At 44.7% G+C, this 17329-nt stretch overlaps 1 protein-coding gene across 1 annotated transcript in view; it reads left to right on the top strand.

Moving 5' to 3' along the window:
• Fancm (FA complementation group M) overlaps positions 1 to 17329 on the top strand; it is a 48658-nt gene that overhangs the window by 5980 nt on the left and 25349 nt on the right. Inside the window, exons 4-11 of the mRNA XM_065435112.2 lie at positions 210 to 368; positions 4139 to 4382; positions 4974 to 5146; positions 5604 to 5712; positions 7809 to 7966; positions 9073 to 9279; positions 10870 to 11086; positions 12255 to 12403. Of these exons, the coding sequence (XP_065291184.2) occupies positions 210 to 368; positions 4139 to 4382; positions 4974 to 5146; positions 5604 to 5712; positions 7809 to 7966; positions 9073 to 9279; positions 10870 to 11086; positions 12255 to 12403 (1416 nt within the window). The remainder of the gene's footprint in view (positions 1 to 209; positions 369 to 4138; positions 4383 to 4973; positions 5147 to 5603; positions 5713 to 7808; positions 7967 to 9072; positions 9280 to 10869; positions 11087 to 12254; positions 12404 to 17329) is intronic.

Here is a 17329-nt window from a genome sequence, read left to right as displayed (position 1 = left end):
AATCTAATTTAACATGCCAAAATCCGGAACAAGAATGTATGTTTTATGCGGAATTTTATGGTAATGGTGCAGGGATGGGGTAGTTGCATTCAGCTGCAACTGAACAATCTATCAGTTGCATAGCTCTATGTTTTGGTTGAGAGGCTGTTTTGATCTTTCTTTAATGCCAGTTCTTCGAAAGCAAATCAATTTTCTTTCATATTGTGCAGGCCGTTCGCAACGTCCTTGCAAACCTGATGATCTCCCACGTGGAGTTGAGGACAGAGGAGTCCCTTGACATCCAGGAGTTCACGCAGAAGAGGACGATCGAAAAAGTAGTGGTGCCCCTAGGCGAAGAAATCACTGAACTAAAGAACAAGTTTCTAGGGGTGAGTGAAGTCGGTTGGTTTAGTCGGTCTTCAAGTGAGTGCAAATATGAGTACAGTCAGCTGCAAATGTTTGCACGACATGGGTTTTGCGTCAGATATGAATTTCTGCCTTCTTGTTAAGGTATGTTTGATGAACCACTGTGTACATTCAAGGCAATGTGCCCAGGCTCCGCAGGAATTCAGATTTTGCACAAATCCTGTAAGCTCTTGTGGCCAGCTGTGCAGTTTGTCTTTCCGTCATGGAGAAAGGCTTGAAATGAAAGAAAGGCAAAAAAAAAATCTTGACAATATTAGGATTCTCCTTTGTGGGACAATTACGCATATAACGATGTCCTTAGGAGATTTTTTTTTTATTGGAACGCTAACGATGAAGAAAAATAGGCATGCATGTTTGCAGCTAGAGTTAACTCTTTCAGGGTCGATTTTTTTCGCCATATGTGACCGCCCAGGGTTGATTTTTTTTATTGCAGACTCCAATCCTTCTAAGGGACCTATTTCGAAAAACCTTTGCTGTAGTTTTTCCAGGGTAGCCGTAAAGTGAGAAAAAAATGTGTTGCATTGGTATATATGCACTCTTTATTCATGAATAAGAACAATAAAAAAAGGAAATAAACTTATAAGAATGAAAAATTTGATGCATTGTTATAGTTCAAGGCTTAGAATATGCACACACTAGAATCTTTCCCAAGTCTCAAATGTTCCTACTCTTACACTAATATTTACGTCCATAGCAAAATCGAACTGCGTAGGTGAGCGCACTCAAGAAAACTGTGTGGTTGTGTGCCCGTCAAAAATACAAAACATGTTACAAACTTCCACTAATCTTCATCTTATCACCAACCAGAAGCATTTAGATATCACGAGTCTCCCAAAACAAAAAAAAAAGAAGAGGAAACACATGCACGGCAGCATCATTCCTATGCTCAACCCTGTGAGCACTAAACGATTAGTAACAAGATAGCCATTAGTTTTGCGAGTGCAAGAAGCCGAAACCGCTCGCGGAACAAAACCCAAACCGCCATCTGCCCGCATGCGTGCCAATGTGCGAGCGGCAGTATATAGAAGCACTGGAGTAAATGAGCTCTAAAGCAAACCATGCAACGAAAACTGAGAGAAGGAGGCGTGAGGAAAGAATTCCCTGTATTCCCACATAGTGGCAGCACATGCCAGGAAAGAAAAAAATTCGGAGATTGGCACGCTATTTAAACGTACAGACGGCACCGTAAATATATGGCATCAACCATTTTGGACTTGTTCGCGGCACCCTATATTTACGTCATTGATCCTGAAAGGGTTAAAAACGTGAATTAGAGATGACAACCGAACACTGTATGTCTAAACCACAATTGTTTATTGCTGATGCTTGCATACACACACATTGAGCAAACAGCAAATGGTGGGGATGATCCAGTAAACACTGCTGTTGTGGTTGGCTTCCTTCCTTTGGCAGTGTTGAAGGAGTGCATTTGGCCAAACTGAAGGACAAGGTTGTCACTGCATTGCAGCATGTTTGATCCTTCAACTTCTTTTCTTGTGTTCTTGTTGGCCGAAGAAAATAATAAAGTAAGCACTTAGCGGACTTGAAAAGAAAGTTTAAAGAATAAATGTCTGAAGTTCAAGGTCAGTTCTAACTTGGGGCGAGGAACTTGCCTCCCTAGAGAAGGGCTTAAGAAGCAAGCTGGATGAGAAGTAGATGGTAAGCTCAGTGTAGAAAGTAAGGACAAGAAGACCCAAGAAGAAAAACCAGGCACGCATAGTGCTGACTTAGTTATCCACTCGCTTGCCGTTGTCGTTGATTGCAACAGAGGCTCTTTAGGTAGAGCTGGTGAGTTTCGCATAGCCTGGCGTGCGACTCAAGATGATTAAGGAGAAGCGTTAAAAGAAGAAAATATAGTGTGACGAACTAAGCAGCAAAATAATCAAATAAAAGACCTTTACAATCTGGCATGTTCAACTTAAAGAAAAGGAACACTTTTAGAACCATTAGAGTTCGGTGAACTATGCAGCTATGTTAGGTGAACTACGTGAACGAAAGGCTGCCAAAGACGGCCTCAGAATGAAACCACCTACGCACCTTTGTCACCAGCAATCTTATGATATTAATTAACTAAATAAACAAAAGCTTAATAAACTTCATAGGACTTCATTCAGGCCTGTGCCAAATGTGAAAAAGAAAAGAAACAAATGCTCATAAGCATGCACAAAGCAGAGCAATCTCTCAAAGACTGAGGACATTGAATAGTTAAAGGCGTGCATAATATGGGAAGCTTAAATACCTGTTTAAAGACGGTCCCTGAAGCTGCGAAACACTTTCAAGTACAAATTATTAAAGCCAATATCTCCACAAACACTGCATGTGGTGGATTACAAGCTCATTGGAGCTGCCATGCCAGATGAAAAGGAGCTTCGTGAAGAATACTTCACGAAGCTCCTTCACAAAGAGGAGGGCATGAGAAGTGCACATGGAATAGGCATTGTGTTCACTTCCACCAACAACCTTTATTTGATGTGTTCTTATGTCCTATTATTTGTTTTCATTTGCTCTTATCATGTCCTCATCTTGTTTACACTGCACTAGTTTTCAAGGATACTTTACCACCAAGCCTGCGCCAGCACCTCATATACCGTTTTATACATAGCAAGTAATGCTATGAAAGCTACCACATTTGCAGGAATATAATGCAAGTTACTTGTTTTTTTTTATTTTTATTTTTATTTCCAGGCTTGGAACATGTCTCATGTCACATTTGGGTTCATGACACACATATAAAATCCATTTTTGTCCCCCCCACACACACACACTTCAACCTGCAGTGAGCTAAACCACTAGGAACCACTACAATCACTACAGCGTGCGGAGCCATATTCGCGCACACACTATCAAAGCTTTCCCCACTTTAGATGCTGTCTAATAACTTTAATGGCATGGAGGACAACCACATTGACAAAGACGCCTACAGTGACAAGGATGTCAGCAGTGACAACGAGTACATTGTGCATGCACTCATCTGTTCACTGCATGTTGCGACAGCAGCTCACACTAACAAGGAATAGAGCGCCCCATTTTATGTGTTGTTTCTTGTTTCCTTGCGGCATCACTTCTCCTTATAATCATAATATATATTTATTTTCTTTTTCTGAGGAACCGAACATCCCCCTGGCGTTATATTCGTGGTTGTGTTACGTGCAAATACGATACACAAATAGTGCAGTCACAGGTGTCCCAATCCTTGTGGCTTGCACTGCAGTTGCTTTTTATTGGTGAAGCTTTATACGGAATGAGTACATCATGCAATATTGCAACTACAGCCTATGAAATGTCAGGCTACGCATTATTTGTGTACCTTTGTGTTTCCAATTTGTGGTGTGTTGTGTTTTTGTTCATGAGCATAAGCACTGCATTGTGGCCGCTGATCCCGGAAACACATTACTCTGTTCACTTGGTGGTAAATAGGTTCAAATGTGCGGCACCTGTCACGCAACAAAAGTCATATTTTGCAACATAAAGGTACGTGACTTAATGTCGCATCGGATTACATGACACATGCCTACATCTTCCTTTCAATTGTGGCGCACTATAATTTGGTTGCAAATACGAGAACTGAGAAAAGTCTCTCCAGCCTTTCCTGAGTTGCCTGCTGTGTACAAGCCAGAGTGTAGTAGTGTAGACTTCGCTTTTTGTAGTTGACTTCAGAAAGTTATCAAAGTGTAGTTGACTTCGGAAAGCCGTAAGCAGACAGCCAGATTACTTCAGCTGACGATTACTGCAGGTGATCCGCACGTACCTCGACCGGCTGGACAGGAGCAATGCCATCCCGCGAGTGAACCCCGAGTCCCTGGGGAAGTATCGCATGCTCCTGCTCAAGGAGAGCTTCCAGCAGAACCCACCCAGCCGGCTTAGCTCCCGCGAGGTGGGACAGCTGCAGGGTTACTTCTCCCTGCTCATCAGCTTGTACCACGCGTTTGAGCTTCTGCTGGCGCACGGCATGCAGCCATTCTTCTACTTCCTCAAGGGTGAGCACTCTTCTTTGACACTGTCACGTTGTGGGGAAGTCAAAGAACCACACTGTACCAAAACTGCGAGTCATGGATTTATAGCTCCCTATTGGCCGAAACTTTTGATCGATTGCTGGTGCTCACATACATTCCAGAATGTACACCATTAATTGTGTCATGCACACAGTATGATTGGACGAGGTTATTCCGCTATAAAATCTATGGCAAGATTCGAGGAAGCTACGTTACATGAATGAAAAAGGGACCATTTCCAGCAAAAAATGGTCGCAGAAAAAAGATAACTGTATGCGTGGTGCCAGTACAGGAGGTGTCTCAGTGTGACCAGTTACAGCCAAAAATATGGAACCAGCGTAAGGAAATCTCAAGACAGCATAGGTGCTGAGCTCAGTACTATCACATACAAGTAGGGTAGCGTGGACGAGCTAATATTGCTTCATTGAGATGGCATTCACAGCTCATGAATAGTTATGGGAAATAAGGGGTGGCAGAGAGTGAAACAGAGCTTTTTTCATTTTCTGCTGATTTCTTATTTTCTTGAAACATTTGTTCACTGTGAATGCAATGCAAGGTGTTTTCTGTCGCGTGCAGGCATAGTGGACGGCGAGAAAAGCCAGCCACGTGTTCGCTACGAACTGATGCACAACGGAGATTTCGAAGAGCTCTACAAGCACCTGGAACAGCGCCTGGGAGTCCCTGAGGCATCAGCCAATGACACCCTCCACCCGACTGCTGCTGCTGCTGCTGCGTCCTCACTATATGAGGTTATGTTATTCTCCTGTGTTATGGTTGCTATGAGCTAGTGAAATCTTTTTAACAACTTTTCAAATAGGGTCTTGATCTGTATGAATCTTTCTGACTATGCACAAAAGCTTATCAACTGCATATGATATTCCCCCAATTTTTCATACTATCCACCTATTCGCCCATCTTTTTTTTTTTGGTATTTCTTCCTCCATTGGCGTAGAGTAGCAAAATAGGGGTGGCTTGCACGAACATTTAACATAGAAAATGATGAATTTAAGGACGCATTCTTAAATGTTTCATAGACAACGCCTAGTCCACACAAGAACGTATTCTTAAATTCGTTATTATTTTCGTCATTAAATTTTCGTTCAGGCCGCCCAGATCTTTTTCTGCTTAACCTCCTTGCCTTCCTTATTATCCATCTCTCTCTCTAACTACTTTCGACATCTTTTTTTTTTTTTCACTTTCTTGCAGAATACATTTTCCGAAACTGAAGGCCAAGCAGCACATGTTGTGGGCCATCCAAAGCTTGCGAAGCTTGAGGAAGTCATCCTGGAGCATTTCAAAAAGTTTGCAGGCAATGGTAAGTTCCTGCACATCCTGTGCTATGGAAAATCATCACTTTTATCACCCAAGACCATTGTGTGCATATTATCATTTGTATTGGTGACTGAACATAATTTAAAACTTTTTTGCTACATGCAAAAGGCTTATAGGAAACTAAATCATCGCCACTAATAGTCATGCGTGCTATATATAATTATCCCATTTCATCATCATCATTATCATCATCATCTTGTTGCATAGTGACATATCATTCATCTGTTTGTTGCTGTGACATCAGTTTAGGTTGTGTACAGAATATGTAATGTTAGCAACAAAGAAAAATTACTCAACACCTGAGTGTTTACCACGGCACAATGTCACACTGCCTAATTTAGCAGGCTTGCTATCAAAATTCATGCTCATTGCTCTTTAAAAAAAAGTGGGGCAGGGGTGGGGGTGCAAGAAAATGGAATATTCTTATCAGGTTTCATCAAATCTGTTATGTACTGAACATCTTTGTATTTTCAAGAGGTAAAATGTCAGAATGACTGTTGCTTGTATTGTTCAAAAAACAAGCTACCGTAAAAACCGCACTATAGGTCGGACCGGAATATAGGTCGATCCCCCAACTAACGAATTCTAAAAATGAAAAAATCTTTTTCAGTGGCAAAAGTACCGAAAGACATGACACCCTTACCTAGAAACAAATGCGACTCAGCGGGTTGCACAATGGTGACAGTATTTATTTAAATGCTGCTCGCATGTGCACCTGGCCAAGTTTTTAGCGGTATCGCGCGACCATCGACCCGCGTGCTTGTCAACACCGTATTAACGGCGCTGAGCAGCGAAACAAACGAGATACGCACATTCGCTATTTCGCCGCTCCGTGCCGTGATAAGGTGCTGACAAACACGCGGGTCGACAGTCGTGCGATACTGTTAAAAATTCGTCGGGTGTACAGTACACAGAAGGGCACGAAGTCCGCAAGCGCTACTCCGAATCAGAGCAACACCTTTGATCAGAGTCGGATGACGAGTGCTTCTCGCTGTCCAGTCCATAGGCGCGTGCGATTTCTACCGCTTTCAAACGAATGCATTCGACAACGGGCAGCGATCTTACACGCAACTCTCGGACGGACTCCGCAACCTTGCCTTACAGTTCTGCAGTCCGCTGCGATCCGGCCACGAAATGACGTTTTCTTTTGGTTGCTGCAAGTTGTAATATGTTGCTTTTGCCTCCGCCACTACCGAATGCTCTTTTCGGATACTCCAAGTTCACGCTGTGCCGGCAGGTTGCCGTGGGCTTCCGCGTACTCAATCGCCTTTTTCTTGAAGGTGACGGTGAATTGATGTCGGCTTCCGCTCATTTTGAAACAAAATGAAAATGCAGCCTTTAATTAATATAACTTTGCGACAGTGGAAACCCAAAGTGCCGGTGCCACAATGTTGCCACGCCGCGCTGCTGCTGATGGCGATGGCGGCTGTTTACTTCATCCGCCCATTGTTGCAAGACTTCCGTAGTTTTTCCGCCAATGTCCGGTATATAAGTCGAGGGTCGACTTTCCGCGATGGTTTTTTGAAAAAAAGTTCGACCTATATTCCGGTTTTTACGGTAACATTTGAGCACTATACATAATGTTAGCAATCAAAACAGCTTGAGTTTTGCCAAGAGAACAAGACTGCAGAAATCAAGATACAAATTGGTGAAGTATAGTTGAATTGCATTGCTGGAATAAGGAATAATATGCATATAGAAAAGATATGTGCATGCACATTTGTATCACACTTCGTATTAAGGAAGCACAAGCCAACACCTGACTGGCTTTATTGAATTGCAGAATGTGGTGAATTGTTACACATGTCCACATGATGTCAACAGGGAAGCAAGAAACAACAAAAGAATGACAAGAAGCAATTTAAAGATTAATGCTCCAACAGCATCAGTTATCTCCCTTTCTCCTTTCTTTTTTTGTTTAACTGTATTTTACAACCACAAGGGGAAAAGAAAGATAACACACGTGCATAAACAGCGTAAAACTTGCACATGGACAGAGCAAAGAAATGGCACTTAAGGTTGTTAGCAAAAAACTCAAAGTGACTTCGACATGGCCTCTTGCTCGCATGTCTTCACCAGAGGGAGGCACCCGTGTGATGGTCTTCTCCCAGTACCGGGACAGTGTGAAGGAGATCACGGTGCAACTCAACCGCCACCAGCCGCTCGTCAAGGCCATGAATTTCGTGGGCCAAAGAGCGGGTACAGCAAAGGGCTTCAGCCAGAAGGAGCAGCTTCTGGTACATACAAACCTCTTTGACTCTCGGACTGAAACAAGCTGCACCTGCTTGAATAATATGCACTCACTACAGCCTTCCATTTTCCGGCCCTAAAAGTGTGCTTTGTGGTATACTTAGAAACATTTCAGAAGTTTTGTGTCGATGGTGCAGGCTTGACTACCAAGCCTGTGAGTTGTGGAATAAAGCCAGATCTGTGCCTTAAGTGTAGAATGCTCTACTACCACGCTTGCCAATGGAATAATGCGACAACAGGACAGGGTTGGTGAATGTATAATTCCCCTGCCCCATCTACTTTTTTCTCTTGCCAACCTTGCTCTCGCACAAACCGAAATGGATGGAAAAGTGCAGAACGAACAGTGGTACCATTACTATTAGAATCACTACATCCAATACAGATTCGCTGTACTTGTTGATATCTCTATGGTAAAACATTTCTTTCCATTTTTTTTGACATTTCGAAAGATTAAGGATATGTCTAACAAAGGTGTCAAATACGAAAAAGTTTCTTAATATTTCAATGAAGAGCTGGTGTTTGACTGTTACACAGACACAGCTACTACAGGCATTCATATGGTATTCATCTTTTGCTCTGCTCCAGCTGATGGCATTGAGTTCTGAACACATCATCACATCAACTGACTGTGTACAGTTACTGTGTTGTTACACGTATTTACAGGTATGTAGGCGGACTAGAGCTCGAATCACCTGCTGTTACACTCCTTGGTGAAGGATTATCTGGGGCTGTACTCTCGATCAGTCATTTTCATTGATGTCACTCTCAGTTCACATTGATTGGTTAAACCAGGGTAAGCAGATTTGACAAAAGGAACAATGCTATTCTAATTATTTTCTTATCACATAATTCCCAAGCACATTGGCTGGATGCCTATAACTTAAGTGATTCATTGTGCTGGACATTATGTTATGCAAAAAGGAATGTATCCCAGAAAGTCATGGATCAAAAATGTAGTGCTTGCTGTACTGTCCCTTACTTAATCATTACTTTGCTTCAATGAGCATAAACCTAGTTCAGACTGGAAAAGCAAGCTTCAATACAAGCACTAATGCTTATATCTCGGGGTTCGCCTCCTGCCTCACGCTTTCAGGTTGTCAAGAAGTTTCGCGAGGGTGGTTACAATGTCCTTGTGTCAACGTGCGTCGGAGAGGAAGGGCTGGACATTGGCGAGATTGATTTGATCGTCTGCTTTGACGCACCCAAGAGCCCAATCCGCCTTGTGCAACGCATGGGTCGCACAGGAAGGAAGCGTGAAGGGCGCATTGTTGTGCTGCTTACCGAGGGCAAGGAAGAACAGGTGACGTGCACTTTGATAAAATCGTACTCGTTCCTATCAGTGAATCAATCAGTCCGCCAATCAGTGTTTATTAGCTCAGCATTGAGTGTACGGATGTTGAGGAGTTTCCAGGACCTGCATGGAATCGCCTAATACTCATCAGTGGAAAAAAAAGAATGTTCGCTAAGACTAATTATGAAAGCCAACCGTAGAGTCAGACACAGTCAATTTACATACTGCAGCAAAAAAAATTCATTTGATTCTGGGGTTTTGCATGCCATGGCCACGATCCGCTTATGAGGCATGCCATAGTGTCCCAAATCTTGGGAGAACAAAGTCTGAGCCTGATTCTGATATTCTAAATATACTCACAGCAGTGTATCAACAGCACAAGGAATTCTGGAGTCAATATTTGAGTATCATATTTTTTGGTGTATAAGTCGTGTATCTTTTTTTTTTCTGAATTTTTTGTTGGTGCGTCTTATAGAATGGTGCGACTTATACACAGTCAAAATCGGATTGGTTGCTATGGCCATGCCCTTTGTATCAAGCAGGCATCATATGAAGCTCCACTATACACCACCTTCTGCCATCCACAGCAACTACGCTTCATTGCACTCGTTGCCATTATTGCTGCGCACTTCGTGTCTGTCGTCGCAGCCTTGCTAACCATGGCGCCGCATGCGAAGCAAAGTCGGCGAAGTTACAACACGAAATTCAAGCTGCGTGCAGCGCAGTTGAATTTGCACTGCAGCATGGAAGCCGTTCAGCAGGGAGGGAATTCGAAGTGAATGAGAAAATGATCCAGGACTGGTGCAAAACTTTCAGTGTGCTCCACCAGCGGGTCGGAAGACAACAGTGATGTACCAACAGTAATCCAACCTGAAGTTACTATATTGTTTGTAAGCGACTCTGAGGCGGACGACTTTGATGACTTTGGGTAAACACCGTCACGTAAGCTTGGAATAAAATGCTTATGAAAACTATTGTCTAGACATGGTAGGCTACAGGTGCATATTATACACCGGTGTGACTTATGTACTTTTTCTGGTGGCAGAGAAACATATCATACGATCGTAATTTGGCAATATACTGAACATTGGTGCTGAAAGATCTTGTTTTCCACGAACGTATTAACCGGCAGAAAATGTAAGTGTATTGGGTCATTTTTTGCATTCTTGACCGTGAACATTGACGCTGGGAAATGGAGCAAAACGTGATTGTATGAACAAGGTTCTACTGTATGTGAAGTAGTGAATCTGTTGAAAGAATCACAGATAAAGAATACTGCACTACGAAACATGCATTGTGAGACTTCTATGGCTGCGCTACCTGTACAGCTCTCTGCGGTGTTGCCTGCTAGATATAAAATGGGGTGTAGTTGATAGTTGCCTTTATAAGAACAGCCTTGTTAAAGTTATTATTATTATTATTATTATTGTTGTTGTTATTATTATTATTATTATTATTATTATTATTATTATTATTATCCTATTAGCTACACGTCAGTCAAGAGCTGCTGTGCAGCTGTCACGAGTGAAGTGTCATGCGGCACCAACAGCACCTCTCTTCAATTACAACGAAACAGGCTGGAATATGCTGTCTTTACAGGCCTACAAGGAAAGCAACTACAAGAAGCAGAACATCCATCGTGCCATCACCAGTGGTAGGCAGCTGGGGAACCTGTACGAGGCGAGTCCGAGGATGGTTCCGCGCGGCATCAATCCTGTCTGCCATCGAATGCACATGACGGTGCCCGAATACCGGAGCGCCAAGAGCACAGCGGCCTCTGGCAGAGGAACTCGCTCTATTCTGAACTTCATTACTGGTCAGTTTTATTATTATTATTTTTATCTATTTTTTCTTTCCTGTGCACCTAAAAGTGAATGTAATAAGTCAGCACTTCACAATTTTCTAAAAGGCCGTTTTCGTAGAGGTCGTGTTTTATCAAACTTGGATTTTTATGACCAAGAATTAAAAAATAAAACCTTTGGCTGCCTAAACATTTCTTAAAACAAAGGTTTTATTCATTGCATCATCTTGAAAGCTGTTGTTTGTATTTACCTACATGCGGATACTCGTGCATGCCCTGATACATTATAGTACGCACAAACTTCAGTTCTTTTCAAAATTAACTCAGGAGTGTCTAAATAAGATATTCATCCTGTATATAAAGTCAGATGCATACTGAACTCAATAAAAGTGGTTTAGGCATATTCTTGCAATTAGCTTATCTGAACATTGGCACCTTTGATTTAGACCATTGTGTCACCACTTACGATGAGAAGCATCCACAAAAAGTGTTTTCAATGCCATGAGTTGACAAGAAAATCCAAGATGCAAAATCAAAATCAACCTACCACACGTTGTCACACCTTCATCTCTGTGTTTTTGTAAAAGCATTTTTTGCAGGGAAGATGGGGTGACACTTACACCGCGTATCTGGAGATGCTGCCATCATTACTAAGCAGATTACCTAAAATTATTTCTTTTGTTTTTTCCTTTCAAGTTTTTAACAACAATTGGCTTAAAACGTGGCTATGTCCGTGAAATGTCTTTGGGCCTGAGAATAATGTAACGAAGTATGTAAGTAAATGACTTAAACTGGTTGAATTCTCCCATATTCTAGTCAGTATGCCATCCATTAATGGGAGCCCACGAATTCCTGAAAACACAATGCACCTCTCTCCAAACCTTTAAAAAAGTTATGAAAAAGTGAGAAAGTTATGTAAAGCTTGTACGACATGTTGCTGTGATTTATTGGAAATTAGATTATGTACCTCATTTATGATGGTTGGTGCCTTAGGACTTGTGTGCAAGCATGTTCATGAAGAGCTGCTCTCCCTCTCCCTTCTCTTCTTTCTTTCTTTTTTTTTTTGCAGCGCTGTTTAATACTATGTCAGGTGCATGAAATGCTGGCTAGCCATTTGCCATTTTCCTTTTTCTTTCTTTTTGCATTAACCACAGTTTCACACAGCCAAACGCTTCTTTTGCAGGCAAGCAACAAAAAAAGTCTGGCGGAGCACTAAACAAGCAGGAAGAACTCTACTATGAGGCACATTTCGAGGTGGCACTATCAACAGTTCCACTACCACCAGTGACTCCTTCACGTTTTCTGAGCCTTCGGAATTTCCCATCAAAACAGGTAGGTGGCATTCTGTTAACTGTAATGACCATCTCTTATCTCTATATATAAAAGAAGCCAGATTTTGTCACTTTTACGAAATCATTTCTGAAATGCTCCAGTCATGTGTCATGATTTTCTGGGATTGTTGGTGTTCTGTCCTTTTTAGCCTAAGAAATTTTGGTATATGTTCTCGCATTCATAAGGCCTAATGCATGGCGACATTTACTGGAACCTCAATTTAGACTATTAAATCTAACTAAAGATGAGAGGAGCAACCGAAAACATTTGATTATAATTGCTACGGTTGCTTTCATCACGGTGACCTAATCCTGTAAGGGAGCTGGCAGCATTATACCAACATTATCAGTGTGCTGCACAATTGTAGACACAGTTTCTTACATATTGACGCAAGATGATTTCAAATTACGCGCCAGCCGCCTCCTGCGTCCGTCCAGCTGCTTACTGCTACCTGCGAAAGATAGCGGCAGTGAAGCGGGCAACACGGGCCCGCAAGGCACGCGCAATCGGAGCAACGTGCCATCAGCGCGGGACACGAGGGAAGAAGAAGAGGTGCGGGTCTCTGGCGAAAAGACTGTGGACGCTCTAGCGAGGCTCTCGTTTAGCTCTTTGTCGGGCACAAGTTCGCCCTAGGTAGATTGATTAAAGCAACGTCACTCAACTGTGCGTTACAAATCTGGTGGAGGTGCGGGGTATGATTTCAAGCCCTTCTCAAGCCAGAGAAAGGAGCCCGGACTCACGGCGACTTGGACCCATAGAGTTGACTCCTGTTCACCAACGCAGCAGTCGTCGCCTACGTGGTGAGCCCCCCGAGTTTTCCCTTTTGCCGGTTTCTATCGGAGCATCAGCATCTGCTAGCGGAAACGCTACCGAGATGACGACTCAAACCACGCCAACTCACATCGTGGTCAACTCGCCAATGACGCCAGAGCCTTTCCACGGCGACACATTTGAAGACGCAGAGGACTGGCTAGAACGCTTTGAGCGCGTCGCTGAGTTCAATGGATGGAACGGAGAGCGCAAGATACGAAATGTTTACTTCGCATTAGAGGACAGCGCTCGAACGTGGTTTGAAAACCACGAAGCGACGTTTCTGTCGTGGGACGCTTTCCGACAGGAGTTGCTGGCAACTTACCCGAGTACCGACCGCAGGGAGAGGGCCGAAGCTGCCCTGCAAGCAAGAAACCAGCGTAATAACGAAAGCGTGGCCATGTATGTAGAAGACATGTCCCGCCTATTCCGCCGAGCCGATCCGAACATGAGCGAGGACAAGAAACTACGTCATCTAATGCGCGGCGTAAAACAGGAACTGTTTGCAGGGTTGGTTCGGAGCCCGCCGCGCACCGTCGCTGAGTTTCGTGCAGAGGCGACAACAATGGAAAGCACGTTGCAACAGCGATCAAGGATGTACAACCGGGAGATGAACATCGCCCCTGTAGACACAGTTCCAGCCGTCTTTGGAAATAGCGTGGAGATCATACGAGAGCTCGTGCGATCTGTAGTGCGAGAAGAGCTCCAGCGGCTACGGCTTGACCAGAACGCTCCAACGCCCTCTTCCCTGGCAGACCTGGTTCGTGAAGAGGTCAGACAGGCCGTCCGGGAACCACAGCTCAGTGCGCAGTCCCAAGCGCTACGACTGCGCCAACCGAGCGTCTCATATGCCGATGTGCTGCGGCAAACTCCCGCACGTGCTGACGTCGCCGCCACTTCCTCTATGAATAGCTCGATGCCTCGAACTACGCTGCCGCCACCCGAGAGAAGATTCAGGAAGGCTGAAGTATGGCGTACTCCTGACCGAATACCCCTCTGCTACCACTGTGGCGAGGCTGGCCACCTGTACAGAATGTGCCACTATCGCCAGGCAGGGCTTCGTGGCTTTCCGGTGAACGCACCTTGCCCCCGGAATGGTGAGCGTCCATCGGAAATCGAAGAATACCTGTCCACTCGTCAGAGCTCCCCATACGCCTACCAGCAACACCAACCTCGATCAGCAGCGCCGTTTAGGCATCGGTCACCGAGCCCCCGCCCGTCTTCAAGCTCCCCAAGACGCCGTTCACAGAGCCCGCTTCGGGAAAACTAGAGTCAGCGACCTCAGGAGGTAAGGTCGCTGCCGACGCGAAAAGACAAGAACCTCCATCGATGACTCCGAGCGACGACGAGGGACTCAGAAACCAGTGTCACAGGAGCGACGTTGGTTCCGATTTACGTGTGTTTGTTGACGGTTACGAAGTGAACGCGTTAGTGGATACAGGTGCGGATTACTCGGTAATAAGTAGTGAGCTTGCCAGGAAACTGAAGAAAGTGCTGACACCATGGAAAGGGCCACAAGTTCGCACCGCAGGAGGACACCTCATCGATCCCGCTGGAAAGTGCACGGCTAGAATAGGAATACGAGGCTTCACGTACGTCGCTAGCTTTATCGTCCTTCCCGAGTGCTCAAGAGACTTGATTATTGGCATGGACTTCTTGCAGGATAATGGCGCTGTAATCAACTTGCGGGAATCATGTGTTTCCTTTTCAACAAAGCACGCTATCGCAGCATTCAACACTGAAGAAAAATTCGACGCCCTTTACATTGCCGATGACGACGTGATGCTTCCTCCTAGATCCAGTGTAGCCGTCGCAGTAAGAAGCGACGCGTTCAGCGACTGCGAAGGAATTACAGACAGCAACACCAGTCTCCTACTCGAGAAAGGGATCTGCGTGGCAAGAGGGCTTGTTCAGCTGCGTGGTGGATGTGCCAACGTTTTCCTCACTAATTTTGGAAATGAGGTGCAACATGTCGCGAAGGGAACCGTTATTGCCAGCCTTAATGACTTCGTCCAAGTTACAGACCTGAGCATCCCAGAGATTTCAACATCGAAATTCCAAGATGCGGATTCTGTCCTTGCAGCCATCGACATCGAACCAGGTCTATCACCCAGACAGAAGGAGCAAATAGAAGCCCTCGTAAGAGAGTTCGCCGAATGTTTTTCAATGTCATCTAAAGTCCGGCGGACATCTATTACCAAACATCGGATAATTGTCGACGAAGCAGTGAGGCCTATTTGCCAGCATCCCTACCGAGTGTCACCAAAAGAGAGAGAAGCTATAGGAAGTCAAGTTAAGGAAATGCTGGAAGATGATGTAATTCAGCCGTCGGCAAGTCCGTGGGCGTCGCCTGTGGTACTCGTAAAGAAAAAGGACCAGACCTTGCGCTTCTGCATTGATTATCGTAAGCTGAACGCCGTCACAAAGCGGGATGTGTACCCACTTCCAAGAATCGATGACACTCTAGATAGACTACGAGATGCCAAATTCTTTTCCTCCCTGGACCTCAAAAGCGGCTACTGGCAGATAGAAGTGGACGAACGAGATCGTGAAAAGACGGCATTTGTGACGCCAGATGGACTATATGAGTTCAAAGTGCTTCCATTCGGCCTTTGTTCCGCACCTGCCACGTTTCAGCGGATGATGGACACTGTGCTCACCGGTCTGAAATGGCAAACCTGTCTCGTTTATCTTGATGATGTCGTGGTTTTTTCGACCACCTTCGAGCAGCATGTAGAACGACTGCGGGCTGTGATGAAAGCTATTAGATCAGCAGGTCTGACGATAAAACCACAGAAATGTCATTTCGGCTTTCGCGAGCTACTTTTCCTCGGCCATGTCGTCAGTTCAGAAGGCATTCGCCCGGACCCTGAGAAGACTGCGGCCGTGGATAAATTTCCAAAACCAACCGACAAAAAGGCTGTTAGGCGATTCTTAGGACTTTGCGCCTACTACAGACGCTTCGTCAAAAATTTTTCAAGGATCGCCGAACCACTAACGCGGCTAACAAAGGAAGACGCGCCTTTCGTCTGGTTGAATGAGCAGGAGAATGCTTTCAATGAGCTCCGAAGGCGTCTTCAGAACCACCCAGTTCTTGCTCATTTCGACGAGGAAGCCGAAACTGATATTCACACAGACGCAAGCAATTTGGGACTCGGTGCCGTTCTCATTCAGTGGCAAAACGGAGAGGAACGAGTCATTGCGTATGCTAGTCGAACACTTTCGAAGGCTGAAGTGAACTACTCAGCCACAGAAAAAGAATGCCTCGCGGTGATATGGGCCATCAGCAAGTTTAGACCATACTTATATGGCCGACCCTTCCGAGCTGTCAGCGACCATCATTCATTGTGCTGGCTTGCGAATCTCAAAGACCCATCTGGACGGCTAGCAAGATGGAGTCTACGGCTGCAGGAATACGATATAACGGTTGTATACAAGTCCGGTCACAAACACAGTGATGCTGATTGCTTGTCACGTGCACCGATTGAATACAAGGAATCTACGCTTGGGGAAAATGAACACGATTGCCCGTTCCTAGGAGCTGTGACAACATCGCAAATGGCTCAGCATCAGCGATCCGACGCGGATTTACGCCTGCTCATTGATTACCTAGAAGGACACCCTGTTGACATTCCACGACCTTTTGTCCGCAGCTTGTCGTCGTTCGTCCTGCGAAACAATGTCCTGTACAAAAGAAATTTTGAACATAGTGCAGAGACTTTTCTGCTCGTCGTACCTTCAAAGTTACGACTCGAGATATTGGAAGCATGCCACGACGACCCATCAGCAGGACATTTAGGAGTGAGCAGAACATTCGCACGCATCCGCATGAAGTATTACTGGCCGAAGTTATTGAACTCTGTGCAACACTACGTAAGAACCTGCCGGGACTGCCAAAGACGTAAAATACCACCATTCAAGCCAGCAGGCCTCCTACAACCGATACAGCCACCGGAAACTCCATTCGCACAAGTGGGAATGGACTTACTTGGCCCCTTTCCCACATCGTCATCGGGAAAGCGTTGGATCGTAGTTGCAACTGACTACCTAACTCGATATGCCGAGACAGGGTCTCTTGTCAAGGGAACGGCCAGTGAAGTCGCTGATTTTTTCGTC

Source organism: Dermacentor albipictus, chromosome 7, assembly GCF_038994185.2.
Source record: "Dermacentor albipictus isolate Rhodes 1998 colony chromosome 7, USDA_Dalb.pri_finalv2, whole genome shotgun sequence".
Lineage (NCBI taxonomy): Eukaryota > Metazoa > Arthropoda > Arachnida > Ixodida > Ixodidae > Dermacentor > Dermacentor albipictus.
Note: the sequence above shows the minus strand (reverse complement) of the source record. Positions and strands in the feature narration are given on the sequence as shown.